The sequence below is a fragment of the Dendropsophus ebraccatus genome, chromosome 12 (assembly GCF_027789765.1).
Source record: "Dendropsophus ebraccatus isolate aDenEbr1 chromosome 12, aDenEbr1.pat, whole genome shotgun sequence".
In the NCBI taxonomy this organism is placed as follows: domain Eukaryota; kingdom Metazoa; phylum Chordata; class Amphibia; order Anura; family Hylidae; genus Dendropsophus; species Dendropsophus ebraccatus.
The window spans coordinates 81,719,917-81,745,455 of record NC_091465.1 but is presented as its reverse complement, the minus strand read 5'-3'; the positions used below and the strand labels follow the sequence as shown (position 1 = coordinate 81,745,455).

At 40.2% G+C, this 25,539-nt stretch overlaps 2 protein-coding genes across 2 annotated transcripts; both read right to left on the bottom strand.

The window, feature by feature from the left end:
• Positions 1-229: 229 nt before the first annotated feature.
• Positions 230-10,272, bottom strand: LOC138768819 (B-cell receptor CD22-like). The gene is made up of 6 exons (XM_069946775.1): positions 10,217-10,272; positions 8,565-8,927; positions 6,741-7,058; positions 5,225-5,515; positions 4,371-4,461; positions 230-305 (listed from the first exon to the last, which is right to left on the bottom strand). Exons 1-6 carry the CDS (start codon positions 10,269-10,271, stop codon positions 230-232), a joined length of 1,194 nt encoding a protein of 397 aa, XP_069802876.1. The 5' UTR covers position 10,272.
• Positions 10,273-13,504: 3,232 nt separating this feature from the next.
• Positions 13,505-24,976, bottom strand: LOC138769795 (myeloid cell surface antigen CD33-like). Its single transcript, XM_069948479.1, has 7 exons — positions 24,890-24,976; positions 21,544-21,906; positions 20,290-20,649; positions 18,987-19,277; positions 17,690-17,777; positions 16,846-16,879; positions 13,505-13,942 (listed from the first exon to the last, which is right to left on the bottom strand). Exons 1-7 carry the CDS (start codon positions 24,942-24,944, stop codon positions 13,868-13,870), a joined length of 1,266 nt encoding a protein of 421 aa, XP_069804580.1. The 5' UTR covers positions 24,945-24,976; the 3' UTR covers positions 13,505-13,867.
• Between the last annotated feature and the right edge of the window lie 563 nt (positions 24,977-25,539).

The window sequence follows — 25,539 nt, the reverse complement described above, 5'->3', positions numbered from 1 at the left end:
TTGGTGCTCATGTATATCAAAGACTTCTGAGCACATGCACATAATGGAAAGGACTAATGTGGAGTCCTCGCTATTCAGGAGGATATCTCCAAATCACCTGCACAGAACAATGTAAGTGATACATCATTCTGTCCATACTCTCTGTCATTAGTCTTTTTAAGAGGAACCATGATCTTTATTCTCCATTTAACACATACCGAATTCAGATGTGGAAACAATGCCTGGAAAGCTATTGCCTATATTGAAACAGGATGCAGTTTCCAGCACCTACCCCATTGCTATCTGATGTGTGACATATTTTCTTTCTACAAAATAAAGAAATAAAAAAAGAACTAAATACACACAAACCTAATAGGGAGAAACACACAAAATACAATAGAGGTAATAATATTATTATTGTTATTATTATTATTATTATTATTATTATTATTATTATTATTATTATTATTATTACAATTTTCCATAAAGAAATAATACATCAGACTATAAGAAATTTTGGATATATCACTATTTGAGCAGCCTGCATTGTCCTTTGTGCAGAGACATTCAATCCCACAATTAGAGAATTCACCAAATGATAAGAACTATATATTCTATAGAGGTGAATGAGTGCACGGATAAATTGTGTAACTTCACACATACAAACCAAGAGAGAATGCTTCATTATTTTATTGTTCTGCTACGTTGTATTCCTAGTAACACACATCAGAATCTCCTATCAATGATCCTTCAAGCTATTGGCCTCCCAAAGTCTGTTGTTATGAGATATGAGGCCAGGCCTTCTTTTCATGCCGTGTCAAGAAGTGTTGTCATGGGAGCTCTTCCGATAAGTTGGTATGACAATAATATTTTATTAAGAATACCATTCGGGTGTTAAGCCCTTAATGCCCCATAATGTATGCATCTATCATAAGTGAGGGAAAGCTTCCTAGAGAAAATACAGGCGCTGCCACTGCTGCTGGTTACGGCTTAAGAGTTGCGTGGGGTTGCCAGAAACCACTAGACTTAGTACAGATTGTGGATCACTGGTTGGTGCTCACTCCGAAAAAACAAAAAGCATACAGTTCCACTTCAGAAACAATAGATGAGGGCACTCACCAGATTCGTGATCTCTTCTTTATTTAAGCGTGCATTAAAAACTTACGGACATCCAGGGCCACATAGTAGACGCCAAGCACTAACAAAGCAGGGTGATTACAGCTGTTTCGCGCGCATGCGCGCTTCTACTGATACCGCCTCTCTCACATATCCGGAGCTAAAAAGACGTCTAAAAAGACGTAACTGTACGCCCTGGGTGTTTCTCCAGCTATGAAGCGTGCTCCGGAGCGGAGCGCGCTTCATAGCTGGTGGGGGCCGGCTGCAATCAGCAGCCGGGACCTCACCGGTAATGACACGCTGCAGCGATCGTGCTGCCGCGTGTCATTAACTCCTTAAACGACCGCGGCGTTTAAGTGTAAGTGACAGGGGGAGTCCCCTGTCACTTACCGATCGGGGCCCCCGCAGTGTGACTGCGGGGGTCCCGATCGGTAAAACGGACTGCCGGAGGTCTCTTACCTGCCTCCGTGCGGTCCGATCGGCGATCTGCGGCACTAAGCCTGCACAGGCAGGCTCAATGAGCAGGCAGATCGCCGATAACACTGATCAATGCTATGCCTATGGCATAGCAATGATCAGTGTAAAAATCAAAGTACTGTATGTAAAAGTCCCCCAAAGGGACTTCAAATGTGTAAAAAAAAAAAGTTAAAAACACCAATACACTACCCCAAAACCCCTCCCCCAATAAAAGTTGAAATCACCCCCCCATCCCATTATATAAATAAAACATATAAAAATAAATAAACAAATAAACATATAATATACCGTAGCGTGCGTAATTGTCCAATCTATTAAAATATAACAAGCGTCATTGCGAACGGTGAACGGCGTACACGAAAAGAGGGAAAAAAGTGCACAGATTACCGATTTTATGTTACATTATATATATAAAAAAAAAATAATAAAAAGTGATCAAAACGTCCGATCTTCACAAATATGATATTAATAAAAACTAGAGATCATGGCGGAAAAAATGACACCCCATACAGCCCCGTAGGTGAAAAAATAAAACTGTTATAAGCGTCACAATAGTCCCATTTTATTAATAATTAATTGCCAAAAAAAAGGATTTCATTTAAAAAAAATACATATATAACATTAGAGAATCTGTGTAAACCTGCATATGGTTGTGTTCACACTGATCTATAGAATAATTGTATAATGTGGCTTTTACCATATAGTGCATTACGTAGACACAGGAACCCCCCAAACGTTACCATATTGCATTCTTTTTTTACGATTTCACCTATTTATATCTTCATAAATAATATATTTGGGGTTCCATCATACATGTTATGGTAAAATGAAAGACGCCATTACACAGTACAACTATTCCTGTAACAAACAAGCACTTACATGGCCTGTAGATAGAAAACTGAGAGTGCTAGAGCTCTTAGAAGGGGAGGGAAAAACGAAAACACTAAGATCAAAATTTGCGCGGTCCACTGGGTCATTTTGGGCCTGGTCCTCAAAGGGTTAAAAACAAATATACTGCCAAATTCCAAGCTGGGACTTAATTGAACATATTTAATTTAACTTTGTCTTTGAGTCCAATCTCGCCTTCTGCATTTGTTGCCAGAATAAGGCGGCTTTCTTTTTGTAACAATATTCTATTAATATCTATACCTGCTGTTCCTCTTACTCGCTCTAATCCTACAAATTTTAGACAATCCGTTCTTCCTTGATGTTTTTCTTTTATATGTTTTATTAATCTAGTTGCCCCTTTGTTTGTCCTGCAAGAATAAACTTGTTTGTAGAACCTTCGGTTTAGTTTTCTAGTGGTTTTCCCCATGTAGTGTACCCCACATTCACAAACTAATGCGTACACTACCCCCTTGGTTTTGCAGCAAATAAAGTCTTTTATGACACAAGTTAGAAACTAAAACAGTCACACTAGGTGGTGTCATAAAAGACTTTATTTTCTGCAAATCCAAGGGGGTAGTGTACGCATTAGTTTGTGAATGTGGGGTACACTACATTGGTAAAACCACTAGAAAACTAAACCGAAGGTTCTACAAACACGTTTATTCTTGCAGGACAAACAAAGGGGCAACTAGATTAATAAAACATATAAAAGAAAAACATCAAGGAAGAACGGATTGTCTAAAATTTGTAGGATTAGAGCGAGTAAGAGGAACAGCAGGTATAGATATTAATAGAATATTGTTACAAAAAGAAAGCCGCCTTATTCTGGCAACAAATGCAGAAGGCGAGATTGGACTCAACGACAAAGTTGAATTAAATATGTTCAATTAAGTCGCAGCTTGGAACTTGGCAGTATATTTGTTTTTAACATTGTCTTATATGTTGTTTTTGTAACGCCTTCTCATACATGTCACCGAGTAGAGTCTTTTTAGCTCCGGACATGTGAGAGAGGCGGTATCAGTAGAAGCGCGCACGCGCGCAAAACAGCCGTAATCACCCTGCTTTGTTAGTGCTTGGCGTCTACTATGTGGCCCTGGATGTCCGTAAGTTTTTAATGCACGCTTAAATAAAGAAGAGATCACGAATCTGGTGAGTGCCCTCATCTATTGTTTCTGAAGTGGAACTGTATCATAAGTGAGGGTTACTTCACTGCCGTCAAATGATGCATCAGAAGAATGAATGGCACACATAAAGCAGAATATATATATAATTTTTTCCCCTAAGCTAGTCATATTTAGAGATGAGCGAACCTGCCGAGGTTCGGGTTCGTATGAATCTGAACTCCCTGAACTCTCGGTGTCTGATTCCCGCTGTCTGCAGCCTTTGTAAAGAGGGTGGATACAGCCAGAGGACCTCCTGAAAAACTGGGATACAGCCTATGGCTATGGCTGTATCCCAGTTTTCCAGGCGGTCCTCCAGCTGTATCCACCCTCTTCACGGAGGCTGCAGACAGGAATCAATGCAGAGAGTTCAGATACATACGAACCCGAACCTCGGCAGGTTTACTCATCTCTAGTCATATTGTGTCACATATTTTGGGATACACTGGCAACAATCTATCCCTTTAAGGTTCCATTACAGCAAGCAGATCACTGTTCTCTAGGAGACCAGCCAAAGAAAACCCTGTAGGCTGCCGGTTAAAGCGCTAAATATAGTGAAATCCTTGGTGCATTGCCCCCTGGGAAACATCAATATCCTAAAATAGTCTGCAGAGCCCCAATTACGAGTCTCAAAACAAAGGACCAGTCCGGTGTTTTCAGACTCATAACTGTGGCCCGCTGAATTGTTTTTATATTGACCTTTAAGGTTCCACGACATGAATTGCATTGGGCGTCATTAAAATACTCTACCTCTTATAAATGATGACAAATAATACAAGCAAAAGAAGACCAGCGACTCCGGCTATTATAATAATGATGGCAACTGATGTTCTTGATTCCACTGAAAAAGGAAAGGGGAAAAAATATATAATAATAATAAAAAATAAAATAAAAAAAAAATAATAATAATAATAATAATAATAATTATTATTATTAATATTATTATTATTATTATTATTATTATTATTATTATTATTATTATGTTTAATATTTTGTGCTTATTAATTTCATATTTAACCTTTAAAGTGGCGATAGCTTTGATTTTCTGACACCGAGCTCTACATCTTCTGCATAGACAGTTACGTTATAAAATGTTGCCTTTCTATTGCTGCCACTAGGGGGAGCTGCTTAACAGCTTTTCATTATGTTTACAAGAAAGCCAGAGCCAGAACATAGAGAGATGTGAGCAGATGTCTGCAGGCTTACTCCTGCTCCAAATAAGCAAGGGCTTGGAGTCTGGCTGTATCCTGGGGGTCACTGCACGGTGGGGTGCTCACCTTTGTTTTGTCAATATTGATCTTTATTTTTTTTAAGAATACAAGTCAAATTTTGAGTATTATATAACTTCTCACAAAAGGTTTCCCAGAACTTGATGGAGAATATTTGATGTAGAATGGGGTTGTCCAACCACAAGATCTCTGATAATCAGCAGAGTGACGGCCATTACCATTGCATCCTCTCACTGTCCACACAGGCACCTCTGCTCATCCATATGGGTGGCTGTGTCTAGTAGTCCAACTAACCTCATAGTTAGAGACTTGGAGAACCCCTTTAACTAATATTGTAAGAGTAGACATTCATTACAAAAAGTAATGGTCATTTACCTTCAACTTGCAGGGTTACTTTTTGGACAGACGTCTGGCCACTTCTGAAAGTAGCCGAACATTCCAGGGATCTGTCATTGTTCTTGGATGAAGGGAAATACAAGATTTTAGACTGCACTTCCCAGTATCCTTGGGTCAGGTCTATGTGGGTCACTGTTGTATTGTTAGGGACATTCCATTGAAGCATTGGGGGTCTTAGGGAACAGCTATGAGTTACGGCACAAGTGATGTTAATAGCCTCAGACTCCTTAAGATTCTCAGCCCCGGTTATTACTGGCCTAGGAGGAATATCTAAAGAGAGAAGTAGAAGTTAGTATACCGAGCTGCATACAATGTAACTGTTTAACCCTTAACATAGGTTTGATTTGCCTTACCAAAAATTGGATTTTTTTTTTTTTTGGGCTAAAAAAAAAAACAAATTTACTTGACTCCAGTTTTGCAACACCATTCCCCCATGTATAACACATATTTATCCACTTCCTGTCAAAATGGACTGTCAATGAGCAAACCAGGTTCAGCTCGGTTCCTGTGTTCTCATGACCTGGCGGGAAGGGCCCGCTTAGCCATTCAGTGACTGCAGTGGTGTCCTGCCCCAGTAACTTATGCAAAAATACTGCAGATACACAATCACATGTTTCTCAACATCAGTGGCCAGACCTTCTACCGGGAAAGAACAACCAAGCCAAGGAAGATCTCCAGTAAAAAAAAAAACACCTAAGCAAAGTATCCACAGACAGCTGTTTCGGAGTAATTGCCCCTCATCAGCGTGGAGCAGGATTCTGGCTAGTGGGAGAAATGCCTTGTAAGTGCAAAGAATGATGGTTTACCTTAGGTCTGAATTAAAAAGGTTGCCCAGAGAGCAGAAGACAGCTAAAGCCTTCTGCTTCCCGGGGCTGAACAAACATTTTTTAATGTCCCCCCCCCTCCTTTCTGAGTCCTGAAGGGGAGGGCCTACAGTCCAGCCACCCAGGAGCAGGGACATCTGGCTATGACAACAGTCCCTGCTTCTGTACATTCTTTGCATGGGCAACTGGATGCTCCAAATCAACCCTAGGCCAGTTGAACACTTCCAAGTCTGAATGAAAAGGATTGTCCAGAGAGCAGAAGACAGCTAAAGCCTTCTGCTCCCCGGGGCTGAAAGTTTTTAGTCCCCCCCCCCCCTCTCTTCCGAGTCTTGAAGGATCGGGCCTAAGTCCTAAACTACGCCTGCACATGATCTCCAAAAGCTAAGCCATCTTCTGCTCCCTGGACAACTCCTTTAAGATCCAAATCCCAAACATATGAGTCAGATTTGCCCAATGGTTTCTGAAAGGAAGTTGCTCATCTTTACCAGCAGTGTGTTGGTGCAGGGACTGGTGGCAGCCCCACTCACAGGACTGGGTGCAAGAATGTTGCAATATTTCAAAATTCACAATATAATTTTCCCTTTTCTTGTGATATGTGTGAGTAATAATGGTTTAACTAAATTATCAGTGAAAGTCACCTTATACCCTGCATCCAGTACTCTTCCACCTACCTGAGACGGTCACTGTGCAGACCCTTCCCTCCAGGTTGTAGGCGTTTATAACTCTGTTCACCCCTGGATAATACTGCCTGGTGCGCTGGATATTATTAATTGTCAGGGAGCATTTGCTTCTCCCCGAAATGGATGTTGTAAAATTATAAAACACTGTGTCTCCTGTAGGGTTTCTCAAAAACATGAATATATCGAAATCCGTGGCTTTGTCTGGATGGGTTACGGTGCAGGGGATGAACACACAGGAGTCTGTCAAAGCTTTGATGGTGCTGGGAAATGTAAAACTCCATTCACTGCAAGATGGTCTGTTTAAGCAGCCTGCCGGGGAGAGTTACATGTTACTATGGAGTGTCCCAGCACAGGTAAGATATGGTCAGGAATATTCCGTGTTTTCCCGCTAGGGGTGACTACCGTGTTTTCTTTGTGCCTTCTGTTACTCACAGCGGAAGGAAGCATTGGGTTAATTGTGTTTGTCACCTGTTTTTTGTTCTCCAATCACAGGTACAGGTGTTTTCCCTTTCCCTTTGTTTTCTCTTTGTACCACACAGCCCCAGCAGTCACAAGTAAGCTAGTTTGCCCCTATAAAAGGGAGGTTAGTTTCTAATGGGAGGGTCTTTGGTCAGGAGTGTAGGAAAGACAGAGAGGTTGTCCGTTTGTGTAGTTCACCACCTCTAACATGCAGTGCCAGACCCCTCCGGAGGACAGGACGTCCTCTGAAGATCTTCTTGTCCACAGAAGGGATACTCTCAACACTATACAGGACCGTATACCTGAGTATGGTACTGACCCTAGCAGAACAAAGTTGCAGATTATGTCTACGTATCCTGCTGTAAAACATGACTGTTCTGAAAAGTTTCGGGAACTCTACTCAACCCAGAACAGGGAGCTGGGACCTTGTACAATCCTAATAGGATGGGTAATCCGACACTGTAGGGCATTAGACGGTCAGATACGTGAGTACGAGTATTTTTTTCTTCTCTCAACTACGTTAGCCCGTCAAAGTACACAGCTACCTTTAACAGGGCCCTCAAGATGCTGTTCTACTCTCACTTCTACTGTTATAACTACTTCTACCTCCTGCCTGCACCTGCACTTGCTGAAACTTTATATTTTTTGTATTGCACTGAAGAACTTAAGTAAACGGACGTTATTCTGGTTAAGCTACTGGACTTTGTCTATCATTTTGCACCTACACACCAAGTTACACTTGGGGTATCCAAACCTGCGGAAGCAGTGCCTGTCTGACCTAGGGTGGGTATCAACGCGACACCAGGCTACCGTGACAAGTGACCCTACAAAGCAACCCCTGCCAATGGCATCCCGACTGTTTAGCAGCAACTATATAACTTCTGTTCCTCAGGGACTGTTCACTGATTTTGGAAACTTTATGTACAGTATTGTTTATGAGTTGCTCAGCCTATAATGCTTAGATAGATAGATAATAGATAGATAGGAGATAGATAGATAGATAGATAGATAGATAGATAGATAGATAGGAGATAGATAGGAGATAGATAGATAGATAGATAGATAGATAGATAGATAGATAGATAGATAGATAGGAGATAGATAGGAGATAGATAGGAGATAGATAGATAGATAGATAGATAGATAGATAGATAGATAGGAGATAGATAGATAGATAGATAGATAGATAGATAGATAGATAGATAGGAGATAGATAGATAGATAGATAGATAGATAGATAGATAGATAGGAGATAGATAGATAGATAGATAGATAGATAGATAGATAGTAGATAGATAGATAGATAGATAGATAGATAGATAGATAGATATTGGATATATATAACATGACACTTACCTGTTACATTGATCCTGACTGGCTTCTGCTCTTTGCTTAACTTACAGGAGCCCCCTCTGATCTCTGGGTAGTACCAGGCTGTGTAGGTGACATCTGTGATCCTCAGCGTGCAGTTGTTCCCATGACCTATGAGGGTGGTGCGACCTCTGTACTCCTCACTGACCTTCCTGGAGTCATTACTATTATACACCTGCTGATGGTCGTTGCCTCCATATCTATCTATCATATACCGGGTCAGAAGGAAGTTTCCGGGCTCCTCAGGGGCGGAGAATGTGCAGGGAATCTCCACTGTGGAATGTACTGAAGCTTCTATAGAATCCGGTAATGTAAATGTCCAATTAACTTGTGATTCTGCAAAATACCCTGAAAAATTGTTCCAAAAAATAGAATGCAGAAGAATTATCAGATTTTATTCACATGATAAATGTTTTTTATTTTTGTTTTTTATTGATGTAAAATCTATCAGTGTTCTATGCCGCTTCAGCTCCTGCACAACATTTTAGAGGTTAAGGGTGAAATTTATCAAGGTGGTGTAAAGCAAAAACTGGCTCAGTGGAATCTGATTGGTTTCTAGGGGCAACTGAGCCAGTCTCACTGTACACAAGTTTGATAAATCTTCCCTCAGTCTCTAAAAAAATAAATAAATCAAGTAGAGCTCAACTATAGTATAGTACATTGTAATGTATATACACAGTGACCCCACCAGCAGAATAGTGAGTGCAGCTCTGGAGTATAATACAGGATGTAACTCAGGATCAGTAATGTAATGTATGTACACAGTGACCCCACCAGCAGAATAGTGAGTGCAGCTCTGAAGTATAATACAGAATGTAACTCAGGATCAGTAATGTAATGTATGTACACAGTGACCCCACCAGCAGAATAGTGAGTGCAGCTCTGGAGTATAATACAGAATGTAACTCAGGATCAGTAATGTAATGTATGTACACAGTGACCCCACCAGCAGAATAGTGAGTGCAGCTCTGGAGTATAATACAGAATGTAACTCAGGATGAGTAATGTAATGTATGTACACAGTGACCCCACCAGCAGAATAGTGAGTACAGCTCTGGAGTATAATACAGGATGTAACTCAGGATGAGTAATGTAATGTATGTACACAGTGACCCCACCATCTCCAGAGTATAAATCATGAGCAGTAATATATTTACAGGCAGGTACTTACAATGAGCTTATGAAATTTCTTTATTTTTCACTTATTTTACTACTTTACTTTTACTGTGTGTGAACATAGCCTAAGGCTGGGTTCACACTACGTATATTTCAGTCAGTATTGTGGTCCTCATATTGCAACCAAAACCAGGAGTGGATTAAAAACACAGAAAGGCTATGATCACACAATGTTGAAATTGAGAGGATGGCCGCCATATAACAGTAAATAACTGCCATTATTTCAATACAACAGCCGTTGTTTTAAAATAACAACAAATATTTTCCAATAAATGGCGGCCAGCCACTCAATTTCAACATTGTGTGAACAGATCCTTTTTTTGTTTTCAAGCCACTCCTGGTTTTGGTTGCAATATGAGGACCACAATACTGACTGAAATATACGTAGTGTGAACCCAGCCTAAGACTACATCGTACACCAGAAATAATTATAAGCAATAGTAAAATTATATTTGTGTTACCTGATGAAAAAAGTAAGAAGAAGGTCATTGTCACTGGATCAAAACGTGACTTCATTTTCTTTGTATAAATTGGTTTTGTTGATCATTTAAATGAAGTTTTCTATGAAATAAATAAGCATTGTTCCCAATTACTTATTAGCTTCCTATATATATCAGTGACAGGTCTGTCAAGGTAAGAGGGTGGAGTATATCATATAGCATGGCTCATACATTATATGTATATTCTGCTGACTGTGGGTAATGCAGCTCATTTATTAACAATTCCGTGAGAACATCCTGGTCTGTTATCATATACAAATGTATATATATGTATTCGTATATGCCAATGGTCAGAAGATATGTATGCTACTTATGTGGCCGCATGGCTGCCTAGTTGTTGTAATGTGAGTTGTAGCCAGTGAAGTTTTGCTACTATGTCACAACAAAGTATTGCATTTGTATAATGAGGCAGTACTTATCATCTGCTGTGTGTCCTGCAGGAAGTGGTATATTCTTTCCAGTCTGACACAGTGCTCTCTGCTGCCATCTCTGTCCATATCAGGAACTGTCCAGAGCAGGAGAGGTTTTCTTTGAGGATTTGCTGCTGCTCTGGACAGTTCCTGACATGGACAGAGGTGGCAGCAGAGAGCACTGTGTCAGACTGAAGAGAATACACCACTTCCTGCAGGACATACAGCAGATGATAAGAATTGGGCGACTGGAGATTTTTAAATAGAACTAAATGACAAATCTATATAACTTTTTGAAAGGAAACATCTTTCACCTGCATAATCCATTGAAAAGTAAAGGTGGACACATCTGTATCTGTAGCAGAGTCCATCAGCTAAAGCAAATCCTCTCCTGGATCCATCTCTCACTAATCTTACTGAAGAAGTATCTCAATGACTACCTTGTCACTGCATGCTCATGATATATCAGCTTATTATTTGCTATATATCCTCGTTTACTTGGACTACATTGTTTTCTATTGAGCTGATGCATCCTGCCATGTAATTGTATATGGTGAGAGTATACCATACCTTATGATGGTCTCCTCCTCCGACGACAGCAGATCTGATCCTGAGAATAAACATGGAGCTGTATAAGGGAATGGATTAGTAACTAAGGAGGAAACAATTGTACAATATCCTCACTTACAGTACAAGGTGTTAGAGAAGACGTTACTATGTGCTAATAGTCTTTGTCACTGATGCAATATGTATTTTATACGCTGACAATTTTGCAAGTTTTCCTTTCTTTCACATTAACTGGTGCCAGAAAGTTTAAGAGATTTGTAATTTACTTCTATTAAAAAGTCTCCACTCTTCCAGTACTTATCAGTTGCTGTATGTCCTGCAGAAAGTGGTGTATTCTTTCCCCCTCCCCTAATAAAAGTCAGAATCACCCCCCTTTTCCCATTTTATAACTAAAAATAAATAAATAAACTTGTTTGTTATCGCTGTGTGTGCAATTGCCCAAAATATAAATTAATCACATTAATCCTGATCTCGCACGGTAAACAGAGTAAGTGCAAAAAAAATCCCAAAGTGCAAAATTGCGCATTTTTGGTCGCATCAAATCCAGAAAAATTATAATAAAAAAGTCGTATTTGCGCAATCAAGGTACCGATAGAAAGAACACATCATGGCACAAAAAATGACACCTCACACAGCCCCATAGACCAAAGGATAAAAGCGCTATAAGCCTGGGAATGGAGCCATTTTAAGGAACATATATTTGTTAACAATGGTTTGAATTTTTACAAGCCATCACATAATATAAAAGTTATACATGTTACATATCGTTGTAATCGTTCCGACTTGAGGAACATACATAACATGGCAGTTTTTTCATTGGACACATGGCATAAAAACAAAGCCCCCCCTCAAAGAAAAAGAATTGCTTTTTTTCAATTTCGTTGCGCATATAATTTTTTTCTGGTTTCGCAGCATATTTTACGTAAAAATTCAGCCTGTCGTTGCAAAGTACAATTAGTGGCGCACAAAATAAGGACTCATGTGGGTCTATAGATGTAAAAATGCAAGTGCTATGGCCTTTTAAGCACAATGAGGAAAAACTAAAACGCAAAAACGAAAATTAGGCCGGTCCAGAAGGGGTTAAAGTCAATGGGGAAAGCTTGTTTCTTGTAAACCTAAATTCGACCAGACCACTAGGAGGTCACCAAGTCCATAATGACACCTCAGAAAAAATGCTGTTTCAATTAAATAAACAGTTAATAAATAAAATATATATATTTAAAGTATATTTAATTAAACCTAAATTTATTTAACTTAAATTTGCTTCTTTAATTAAAAATAGACAGCGATCGGTAAAATAGACAGATATTACAGCTATCGGTATAAATGTCGGGATACCGCTAATACCACTAAATACCGCGACCTGTAACAGTTTATATTTAATTGAAATAGCAGATTTTCATACTAATATTGATATTTTTTGTTTGCAATAGCAAAATTAGAACAAACTTTTGCTGTTTTAGTTAAATAAACTGTTTATTACATGCCACTCAGTGTAAATAGTAAAATTACAAATTTATCCAACTTTATTAACTTTATTAAAGCGACTTGTCCCCCCCCCCCCCCAGTACAGGGAGCTCTTAAAGTGACTCTGTACCCACAATCTGTCCCCCCCCAAACCACTTGTACCTTCGGATAGCTGCTTTTAATCCAAGATCTGTCCTGGGGTCCGTTCGGCAAGTGATGCAGTTATTGTCATAAAAACAACTTTTAATCTTGCAGAGCTGTGTCTAACGGCCGGGGCTTACATTTGTATATGCATTAGGCTGGCACAACCTCTCTGTCCTTCCTCCCCACCCTCCTCATCATTAGGAATGCTCCAGGCAGATTGCTTCCTATTCCTCAGCTGTGTGTATAATGAACATGGGCTGGATCGTTAAGACACCTGTGCAAAGCTCAAACTGCAGTAAATGTTCCTGGATCATTCCTAATGATGAGGAGGGTGGGGAGGAAGGACAGAGAGGGTGTGCCAGCCTAATGCATATACAAATGTAAGCCCCGGCCGTTAGACACAGCGCTGCAAGATTAAAAGTTGTCTTTATGACAATACCTGCATCACTTGCCGAATGGACCCCAGGACAGATCTTGGATTAAAAGCAGCTATCCGAAGGTACAAGTGGTTTTGGGGGGGGGGGGGGTGTTACAGATTGTGGGTACAGAGTCGCTTTAAAAAACAAATGAAAATAAAACCTCTTTAAAGCTTAATTTAAAAAAAAAAAAGTCTAGAAACTATTCACATTTATTGCAGTAAAACAAACTTATCTAACTTCCAACATGAAATACATTATTGTGCAAGGATGTATATATCTCTATGTCTATATATGTGTCCAGATATACAAAATTGTCTCTAAAATGTACATAGGAACAAGTTTTTGCAGCGTTTTAGTATACTATATATAATATAAATATACAATTTTTGCCAGGTAGAACCTGGATTTGCCGCTTGAAAAGCAGAGTCAAGTCCTGGTGCAGCCCGTAATTCTCAGTGAAGCAGAAGTCCAATGGCTGGTAGGGATGGCTGGTAGGGATGGCTGGTAGGGATGGCTGGTAGGGATGGCTGGTAGGGATGACTGGTAGGGATGACTGGTAGAGATGGGTGTAAGAATAAGCTTCAGCATAATCAGGGAAGGAATAATCAAATCTTCTGAACATTTTCATAGAGCCGTGCTACATTCCCATTCTCAATAGTAGAATTTCCATTAGTACCAGCCTGCAAATAATTCAAGAAATCAAGATTAAAGTTATATAAACTGCAATAGACTATTATACGGAGTAAAATAAAAGCACAGTTATGCTCAGCCAATCGCGGCTGAGCAGCTGATGACGCGGCGTGGAGCGGTTCGGCCGGCCTTCTGAAGACGACGTCATTGTCCCAAGATGGCGGGCAGGGGTCGACACGAATGCGGAAAGTGTAATGCACCAACACCTCCGGGTCTAGCGTGGGTGGGGGGAAACACGGGGAAGGGGGCTGTTCACATACATAACACACATTACAAAGTTGTATAACTTTGTAATGTGTGTTATTTTGTGAATAAATGTTTAGCGCTGCACTACCCCTTTAACATTAAAGGTAGTGTAAAGACTTATGCACACGTTCAGGATCAAGTCGATTGATTCCTCCCGCTATCCACCTGTACAATCCGCTCAAAGTTACGGATTGGACATATGTAGTGCATCCATATTGCTGTAAATCCTTTTTTTTTTTTTTCAACATGTGAATTATAACTCATCCATAAATATATATATATATATATATATATATATATATATATATATATATATATATAATTTTTTTTATGGAAATACAGATGCCAAACACGAACAATCTGTAAAAATAGCTGATCCCATTGATTTCTATAAGAGGATCTGCACTACGACATGTCCTTTTTTTTTCAGCATTGGTTTGTGTACTGATCATGTGAATAGCCCAATAGGCAACAATGTGCACTAACTCAAATGCGTAAATACAAATCTGTAGATTACGGGAAGTGTGAATAAGCCCTAAGGGAGTGTGGAGTAGGCTCAGGAGCTGAACTCCATGTACAGCAAGTGACAACTGCTATCTGCAACAGACGTCTGCTGCTGATGACCAACACCAGCGACCCCGCTGATGACAGTCATTTATTCTGTGATCAACAGGATATTGTTTCAAACCCTGATATATTTGTAGTTGCAGATTTGCATTATAATACACTAATATTGCAATTACTGTGGCACTTCTGAGGATTCTGTGCGCTGCTTACTTTAGGAGCAGACAAGGAACCTGCCAGGTTTGAAAAGATATCCTGCTACGCAAGCTGAATGATTGGTACCCTTTAAAGGGAATGTACCACTAGGTACTGTACATTGCTTTGTGTTTTTATATTAAGAGGCAGGCGCCAGTGCGTGGACATCCTTTTTTTAGACCGCCACTGACTGACCTAGTGGTACATTCACTTTAAAATTCAACATTATTTTCTTAAGGGGAAAGTGCTTTCAATTTCACGCTGGCCAAATTATGAGTAATGGAATATTCACTGATCCCAGAAGGGGTAAGATTAAAAGCAGGATTTAGGGGTTTACTTTTAGATGCCCAAAGGCCGTCTGTAAAATCACTAGATCATTTGTGTGGCCCGTTCTGGCAGTCAGTCTGCAGCACATTCCCTATTACATGGGGAGACCTGCATCCAATGACTGAGGATATTCAGCCAGAAGACCCAATCAGCCAACATAGAAGCACTTTCTCATTTGCTGGCTTATTACACAAGGTGATATCGACCTGTTCAGCCAATAATCGCCCTCAGTATCTCATATTATCACCTTTAGTGTGTCGTAATCTTCAGAAACCGTTCTCTCCAACTTTGCATATGTGAGATCTGGACTTTCTGGCATCTATACAAAAATCACAGCAATATGCATCACATTACATAAAGAAAGAAAAAAAGTCAATTTGTAAAAAGTTTCCTTAAAGGGATTATCCAGGATAAGGCTATGTTCACACAACATTTTTTCAGCTCCGTTTAAAATGACAGCCATTATTTTGAGTCTAAAATAACGGATGTTATTCAGCTGCCTGGCCTCCCCTTAGTGCAATGACGGGTGTTTGTACATTATTCTAGTTTGGGTTACTAATTAGCTTTATGGGTGAGGCTTAATTGAAAAGTTCATTGAATTTAATAGTGACAAAACGGTGACAAAAGAAAAACTGCGTGTGAACAACTAATTAAAAACATCCGCTGTTTGCAAAAGACGTCCGAAAATACTGATCATGTTCATCAGTTTGACGTCCGCGGTAAAAACGTCAGTTATTCGATGCACTGTGTGTATTGGACGTCCGTCTTCCCGTTGACTTCAATGCATTGCCATTGCAGTCAGTTAAATTGCGGCAAAAAGTGATGTTTTTTTAATGTCAAAACCTGCGTCTTTTCTCAATTTTTTTAGCCTTTTGCTCCATTTTTATAATGGAAGTCAAAGAAAAAATAGGTCGCAATGGATTGCACACAATTGCATTAGTTATTGCATCTGCCCCCTCCCCCAATAAAACATACATGTTAAACGGACTGCAAAAACACAGCGTGAACCAAGCCTAAGGAGTGAAAAATAAAAATGCATATCTAAAACTGACTCTACAAGTCTATAAATGGCAAATAAGGATAGTCCGAACCTGCCGAGGTTCGGGTTCGTATGAACCCGAACGCTCGGCATCAGATTCCCGCTGTCTGCCCGCTCCGTGCAGTGGGTGGATACAGCAGGAGGGCCGCCTGGAGAACTGGGATACAGCCTATGGCTATGGCTGTATCCCAGTTTTCCAGGCGGTCCTCCCGCTGTATCCACCCTCTCCACGGAGCGGGCAGACAGCGGGCATCATTGCCGAGAGTTCGGGTTCGTACAAACCCGAACCTCGTCAGGTTCGGACCATCCCTAGTGGCAAACCACCAGAGATATAACTATCGTCCCATCTAAAAGACTACCAGTACGTCAACATTTTATCTAGTCCAGAGCTTAGAAGTTCTTTGGCATCTTAGTGCTAACGCAGTATGTGTATTAGAGGTGTATAGTGTTTGGGTGTAGGTACTACTAGAAATAAGGGAATAAATAATATGTATTGCTATTGGACTAATTTCCAGCACCTACCTCATCTTTTGCTTGTGGTTGATGTGTTTTCATTCTTAAAAAAAAATCACGATACAATTAATGTAGGGAACGAGACACGAGTAAGAATAGACGTCTACTTCTCATCCACCTTGATCAGAGCACATCATTTTTACATCATGGCATCAAGTAGTGGGAAAAGTTTTGGTGTAGCAATAATAGTCTTTGGAGGAGATTTATCAAACTGGTGTAAAGTAGAATTGTCTTAGTTGCCCCTAGAAATCAATCAGATTCCACCCTTTATTCCTCACAGATTCTTTGAAAAATTAAAGGTGGAATCTGATTGGTTGCTAGGGGCAATTCTACTTTACACCAGTTAGATTTATTTTTTTTTTACATATTGGATGATCAGCACAGTCGTTGCATTGAAGTATATTACCCATTAGTTTAGTTAAAACCCAGTCCATTTTTTCTAATTATTGAAACTTAGGATGAGATCATATAACCACTTGAAGGGAATTTCCACCTTGAACAGTCTCTTTCCATTGGGCTATGTTCACACATAGTTTTTTGTACTACTTCGGTCAGTATTTGTATCCCAAATCAGAAGTGGAAGTAACAGAGCAAAATTATAATGGATTTGCACAATTTGGCCATGTTCCCATTTCGAGAATATATATATAAGTCGGAGGAGGCCATCTCATTATATAGACAGTCTCTAATAAAGATGAGCATGATAATATTAGTGGCTGTCTACATAACAAGATGGACACCTTTGGCCGATATATTCAATTTTTTTGTATTTTCAAATCCCCTACAATTTATCATAAATTTTCTCCTTTAAGATTCTACGACATGAGAATTGAGAATCAATAAAATACTCTACCTCTTATAAATGAAGATCAGCAATAGAAGCAAAAGAAGACTAGCGACTCCAGCTATTACAACAATGACCACAACTGATGTTGATCCAGCTGCATAAGAGATTAAATATTATGTTATTAATAATAAATATTTATTAAAATGGAGCAGTTGTTACTATGGGTACATGACTATTAAAGGAGAAGTCTCAGACTCTTTTTTCAAAGCCGGAAAGGAAGTGGCTGAACATAATCACATGCACTTACCTCCTCGGCTCCAGCAATGGGCTCTGATGGCCTCTGCCCCGGATCCTGACTGGCTGAGTGGGCCTGACACATCACAACCCGAGTCCCGGCTCAGACCAGGGAGCAGCCGTGAGGGGGGGGGGGGGTGGCAGTAACCGGAGAAGAGGACAGTGGACCCCAGTGCTGGTAGGTACGTGCGGTTATATTCGGTAACCTCTTTCCCAGCTTTTTGGAGGGAAAAAAGTCAGAGGCCGGACTTCTCCTTTAACTACATGTATAACTATAGGATGGGTCTATAGATGACCAAGAAAATATTGCTCTCGACAAAACTGATAAGCTTTGTTGTGTCTAGTGCAGGGCCTGAGGAGGTGGAGCATGACACAGATATGGCACCTAAAATTTATCCATAGTGCTTCATTTATTTTCAATTTTAACGTCATGTTATTTTCAAATATAAAAGTTTATACCAATAGATCCCTTACAAGGGGAACCTAAATATTAACTATTCTTAAAGAGATATACCCATCTGGGACAGGTATGGCATATCCACAAAAGATCCTATAAGTGTCCCCTAAATGCGTGTCCCACCTCTGGGACCTGCATCTGTCTTAGGATCAAGGGCTTCCTGGCCCCTCTGGCCTATTTGTGGTTGCTGGAGGTTATCGGGAGGCAAAAATTGCAAAACTTGCCTACTGTTTTGGCTATTTTCCGCTTCCAGACCACATCCAGCAACCTCAAACAGGCCATAAGGGGCACCCTCAATATGAAGATACATGTGGTTCCCAGGAGTGGGATCTGCAGCTAGGGGATATATAACCCTTTAAGATTGTTGTGTAATAGGGATGTCAACAACAAGACCATTGACAACAATGAGAGCCCATGAGTACTGTGTCTTCTTTACTATTCACACAGGTATGTCCAGTCTTCCATATGGTTGACTGTGCCTCGTAGCCTTGATCAGTCTCATCCCTTGGGGTCAGACCTCCACAGTAAGACTTTGATGTTCTTTCCTAAAGATCGCTATGGTGGTAACGGTAGACCTTATTAGGTTAAAATAATAGACAAGAGGTCATTTACCTTCAATACGCAGGGCTAATTTGTGGACTGATTTCTGGCCATTTGGGAAAGTAACCGTGCATTCCAGGGATCTATTATTGTCCTTTAAGGAAGGGATATAAGTCATCTCAGAATGTAGCTCCCAATTTCCTCTAGTTAGGTTTACATGCGTCATAGTTGTATTGATAGGAATATTCCATTCTAGCGATGGACGGATTAAGGGACAGGTATGATTTACGGCACAAGTGATCTTAGTTGCCACAAAATCCTTAAGATTCTCAGCCCCGATTATTACTGGATCAGGTGGAACATCTACAGAGAGAGATAAAATATGTCATATTGCATAGAATTTACTTTGCCCAGGTAGTTTATATATGTGTAGGGTATATATTTATATAGTTCTTTTGTGACTGCTAATATGTTTGACTAAGTGAGTGTAAGGAGCCAAGTAGAGAAGAATAACATCACTCAATCCCTTCTAAAAATAGTAAACAGTAAACATTACTGCTTACTGTAAAGAAGCAGGGACTCCTATCAAAATGACAGCCGCCCCTGTTTCTGTGCTTATTTTGAGGTAAAATTTACCAGGACCCCACCCTTGTCTGTGTTGAGACCCAGATTAGGAGTTTCCCTCTATGAGGACAATAAATCAGTCACTACAGGTGTCTATACTCATAGTCAGGTGTCTATACAAATAGTCAGGTGTCTATACTCATAGTAACATGTCTATAATCATAGGTATCATCCAGAGCTGCTAGCTCCATCGTGGGCACTGACAGGGTTTTCTGTGGCCGCCATTCAATGAATAGTGGTCGCAGAAAACTTTTCTACGGCGCCACTAGGGATCCCGGCCGGAGGGTGTACCATGTGCATACACTCCGACCGGGATTCCCTTGGCCTGCAGCACAACGTAAGTTCTGCACCAATCACGGCCGTAGCAACAACGGCTGTGATTACTACGGATGTTATGCTGTGTGAACATGGCCTAAGGGTGATTTTTTTTTTTTTTTTTTAGACACGTCATTAGATGAACAACCGTCTGTAGACAACATAACCCAGTTAATACGGTTAAAAGATTTGAGATGATGGTATAGAGGAAAAAGTAGTGAGTGTAAGATAATAAAACAATGGAATAAGTGGACAGAGGAATATCAGTAAAGAGGGAAAGGATAAGATATGTGGATTTTTTTCTTTCTTTCTTTACTTTTGTTTTTATTTATTTATTTATTTATCTGAGTTTTCAGATAGGAGAAGGGGTGTAAGGGTATGTATTATTTTGTAAACAGTAATATGTTAAAAAAAAAAAAAATCTTCTTCCTCTTACCTGAGACAGTCACTGTACAGAACCTTCCCTCCAGGTTGTAGGCATTTATATTTCTGGTTATTCCTGGGTAGTACTGTCCGTCTTTTCGGACATTATTAATAATCAATGAGCAAATGTTTTTCCTTATCCGGAACAGAAATGTACGTTCTTTATACCGTCTGTCTATACTAGAGGGTGTTTTGTTATTAAAGACTTCTATTTCTTTCCTAGGAGATCTTTCAAACCAAAGTAAGTTGAAATCCATGGCTTTGTCTGGATGGGTTAAGGTGCATGGGATGACCACACAGGAATTGCTCAAAGCTTTGATGGTTCTAGGGAATGAAAAGCTCCATTCACTGCAAGATGATCTGTTCAAGCAGCCTGCCAGGGAGAATACAGTCACATATTAATGAACTGCTAAATTATTATTATTATTTTTTTTTAGAAGGTAAGGATCTCAACTTCAACTTCTGTATATTGTGAAATACCTTTATACAGGCTGTCCTGGGAGGGAAAAAATGCCTATTCAGAGCATAGGCTATCAATACCTCACTGACACAGTGCCAACAATTGGTTCAGTTAATGCACTAAACTAAGAATTGGGCCGGAAGCAGTTCGGTCTGCAATCCTTGTAGTGGTGGCACCACAGTACTGCAGCCACAGCTCCTATTTATTTCACTAGTAGACAGGCTGCATTAATCTGGTGCCACCACTTCAGGAAGTACAGAACTGACTGATTCTGAATTTGTTCTCACTGCAGATTGCTGTAGGTTCTGGATGTCGGTATGTCACCAATCATCTATTTATTTTTTCCTGGACACCTTCAATAGGTATAGAAGAAGTTCAGAACCACTATTTCTATGAAGGTAAGTTTACTAATTATAGATAGATAGATAGATAGATAGATAGATAGATAGATAGATAGATAGATAGTTGAAAAATGAAGCAGCACTTCTAATTAGTAGTTGAGTGGTGCCACCAGGCCCAGGTCTCGACCAAGGACTGAATTTATATATCCAAAGACAATCCGTGGCACTCCAATACTTGTGGTTCACATTGTAAAATTAAGCTGCCATTTTCAAGCAATAGATAGATAGATGATAGATAGATAGATAGATAGATAGATAGATAGATAGGAGATAGATAGATAGGAGATAGATAGGAGATAGATAGATAGATAGATAGATAGATAATAGATAGATAGATAGATAGATAGATAGATAGATAATAGATAGATAGATAGATAGATAAAGAGATAGACAAAGTGGAACATACCTCTGACATTGATCCTGACTGGCTTCAGCTCATTGCTAAAGTTAAAGGAGCCCCCGCTGATCTCTGGGTAGTACCAGGCTGTGTAGGTGACATCTGTGATCCTCAGCGTGCAGTTGTTCCCATGACCTATGAGGGTGGTGCGACCTCTGTACTCCTCACTGACCTTCCTGGAGTCATTACTATTATACACCTGCTGATGGTCGTTGCCTCCATATCTATCTATCATATACCAGGTCAGAAGAAAGTTTCCGGGCTCCTCAGGGGCGGAGAATGTGCAGGGAATCTCCACTGTGGAATGTACTGAAGCTTCTATAGAATCCGGTAATGTAAATGTCCAATTAACTTGTGATTCTGCAAAATACCCTGAAAAATATATATGTGGAAATTATGGGGTTAATACAGAACAAATATCAAGAGCAGAAAAAAGGAAACCACAACGTTGGGGAATCAATTGCTAAATTTATTGATAACTGATACCACATTTAGGCTATGTTCATACATAGAGGTCAGTTTTTTTCAACCATAACCAGGATTGGGTTGAAAAAACAGAGAACATATGCAGATCTTTCCATTAGATTTTTTTTTTCTGATTTTGGCTACAAATACTGACTCAAAATAACACATGAGAACACACTGTAGCCTTAATACTATTTTTTTTATTATTATTTATCATGGCTTAATGCTATTATTCGGAAAATAAAAACAGAATACAACTGCAAAATTGCTATAGGCTTTTATGTTCGTGTTTTAAATCTAAGGCTGTGCTGCATTACAGTCTATGGCTATGTTCACACACAGTATTTCCGTCAGTCTTTTTTCAACCAAAATAAGGAGTTGAACTGACAGGGCAAAATTGTAATGGAGAGATTTGCACAGTTTGGCTATGATCACAATTAGAGATGAGCAAAGCAAATGCAGAAAAAAACTAAATTCTTTTAAAAAAGCAACTTTTTGCTAAATTCATCAATAAAATTAGCAAAAAAAAAAAGAAAAGAAAAGAAAAAATGTTTATTCACCTGTCCGCACTCCCCCAGTGTCCTCTTCTTTGTGTTCACCCTCACATTCAGGCAATCACTGACTGAGGGCCAGCTCTACGGCCAGTGATTGGCTGAGTGGATTGTCACTCTCTAGACACAACAGTGACAGCCGGCTCAGCTAATCATAGGCCACGACGCTGTTTGTTCTTAGTTTGTTGATGATTGACTGAGTAGAGATTGACAGCCCAATATCACTGGTGCTGTGCTGTCATTCTTAGTCAGTGATTGGCTGCGTGTCTGGTGCTGTCCGTCAGTCAGTGGTTGGCTGATTGTGTATGGTGCTGTCCATCAGTCAGTGATTGGCTTCGTGTGTGGTGCTGTCCATCACTCAGTGATTGGCTTAGTGTGTGGTGCTGTCCATCACTCAGTGATTGGCTTAGTGTGTGGTGCTGTCCATCAGTCACTGATTGGCTGAGTGCGTGGTGCTGTCCATCAGTCACTGATTGGCTGAGTGTGGTGCTGTCCATCAGTCACTGGTTGGCTGAGTGTGGTGCTGTCCATCAGTCACTGGTTGGCTGAGTGTGGTGCTGTCCATCAGTCACTGGTTGGCTGAGTGTGGTGCTGTCCATCAGTCACTGATTGGCTGAGTGCGTGGTGCTGTCCATCAGTCACTGGTTGGCTGAGTGCGTGGTGCTGTCCATCAGTCACTGATTGGCTGTGTGCGTGGTGCTGTCCATCAGTCACTGATTGGCTGAGTGCGTGGTGCTGTCCATCAGTCACTGGTTGGCTGAGTGCGTGGTGCTGTCCATCAGTCACTGATTGGCTGAGTGCGTGGTGATGTCCATCAGTCACTGGTTGGCTGAGCGTGGTGCTGTCCATCAGTCACTGGTTGGCTAAGTGTGGTGCTGTCCATCAGTCACTGGTTGGCTGAGTGCGTTGTGCTGTCCATCAGTCACTGATTGGCTGAGTGCGTGGTGATGTCCATCAGTCACTGGTTGGCTGAGTGTGGTGCTGTCCATCAGTCACTGGTTGGCTGAGTGCGTTGTGCTGTCCATCAGTCACTGATTGGCTGAGTGCGTGGTGATGTCCATCAGTCACTGGTTGGCGGAGTGTGGTGCTGTCCATCAGTCACTGGTTGGCTGAGTGTGGTGCTGTCCATCAGTCACTGGTTGGCTTAGCGTGCGGCTGACAGCACAGAAGGGGACATCAGGGGAGCGTGGACAGGTATGTATAGATTGGTTAAGTTTGTAAATTTTGTGGTATAAAATTGTTGCAAACCGAATTGTTAACCGATTCGCTTATCTGTAATCATGATCATTCTTAGCATCTATGTTACGAGATAGCCACCTTCTCTGATATTTTCCCAGATACACAGCCTTTCTATGTTTTCAACTCGTCCCTGGTTTTGGTTGAAAAAAGACCAAATACTATGTGTGAACATAGCCTATGGAAAAAAGTCAGTCTATGCTCACATTATATGTATCTTTATAATGTCTTTAAAAACAATTTTTTTCAGAAACTTGAATATGTTGCACATTATAGATTGAAAATACAGCTACATTTTACACCTATTTTATAGTCATATTTTGCTTTTAATTTACAGTGTGTCACCATAGCCTCCATATCCTTTTCATCCTGTCCAAAAACAAAGTATAGTGGTACCTTGTTTTAAGGGTAACTTGGATTAGGAGCGTTTTGGTTTAAGAGCTTACAGTTTTTCAAAATTATGACTTGGTTTAAGAGTTTCCAGTACTGGGTGGGAGCGGGAATAGGGAGGGGCATGGTCTGCATAGCGGGGTCTACAGCCCTGTACTCTAAACCAGGAAGTCTCACTCATCTTCCAAATCATTGCAGATCCACGTCAGGCTGGGGCTTACATCAGGGGACAGGACTGTGGAGATAATCTCTTCATAGCTCCCCAGACAGAGTGCTCACTCTACACCCCGCTCATTCCTTCATACTCCCCGCAGTCTCTGTCGGCCCTTGTGTTTCCCATTCTCGCTATGATGGGGATCTGCAGCTCCATCCTGTATCTACAAACAGCAGCTGTGTTATCAGGTTTATGTACTTACTATACATTATACACCACATGCTAATTGCTATACTATACAGTAACTTGTAATATAATATTACATGTTCAGCTGTTTCTAAATGTTTGTTTCATTTGTCTTAACTGTTATTCAGAATTAAAAAAAAACAAACAATTGTCTTCATTTCTATGATTTCATATGGGAAGTTTTGCTTTGGTTTAAGAGTGGATTTGGAGTGGATTTGGAGTGGATTTACAAGCATGGTCCCAGAACGAATTATGCTCGTAATCCAAGGCACCACTATATATATAACCGACATGTAGTTTAGATTTATGTTACCTGGAAGAACAATTCCCAAAAAGACCAATGTTATACGATCAATCAGTGACTTCATTTTCTTTCTTTATTCATTGATTGTTTCAAATCGGTTTCCTGTAGTTAAAAAAATAAAAAATGACTAATTTTACAAAGACTCATGAGTTCCTGATATGTATCAGTGACTGGTTTAGGAGAGACGAATTGGTCATATAACATAGCTGTAGTTACGGGTTGCTTCACTTAGGTAGGGCACCTTCTTCATAGATAGTCCAGGAAGACTGGGCTGGTCACCATGTAACTGAGTCCAAAAGTCTTGGCTCCCATCTCCTTCAGTGCCCAGTACCTTATATAAGGAGTCCAATTACAATACCACCTAATGACGTTCTGGTATATATTTTATTTTTCCGTCCATACAACTAATGTAATCATATAATTGTATATAATGAAAAGTTGACATACCTCATGGTGGTCTCATCAGACGAGAACATGTTCCATCCTGAGTTAGAGCTTTTTAAGGGGATTATTAAGTCAACGAGGAGGAACATATTGTACAATTTCCTCAGCAATGTGGTATTCCATTTTAGAGAAGCTGCTACTATGTCCTAATAGTCTACTTTTTTTTTTTCCAGTTGATGCAATATGAAGAAGTTGGGAACCCTTAATCTGATCTG

Excerpts from the sequence above, each read along its gene's own strand:
- LOC138768819 (XM_069946775.1), bottom strand. The coding sequence starts at position 10,271 with ATGAAGTCACGTTTTGATCCAGTGACAATGACCTTCTTCTTACTTTTT. Across the intron at positions 7,059-8,564 it reads AGTCAGGATCAATGTAACAG|GCTGCTTAAACAGACCATCT; the intron begins GTAAGTGTCATG and ends TCTCCCCGGCAG. Across the intron at positions 306-4,370 it reads TTTGTCATCATTTATAAGAG|AAAGAAAATATGTCACACAT; the intron begins GTAGAGTATTTT and ends TTTATTTTGTAG.
- LOC138769795 (XM_069948479.1), bottom strand. The coding sequence starts at position 24,944 with ATGAAGTCACTGATTGATCGTATAACATTGGTCTTTTTGGGAATTGTT. Across the intron at positions 21,907-24,889 it reads TTTGGGAATTGTTCTTCCAG|GGTATTTTGCAGAATCACAA; the intron begins GTAACATAAATC and ends TATATTTTTCAG. Across the intron at positions 20,650-21,543 it reads AGTCAGGATCAATGTCAGAG|GCTGCTTGAACAGATCATCT; the intron begins GTATGTTCCACT and ends TCTCCCTGGCAG.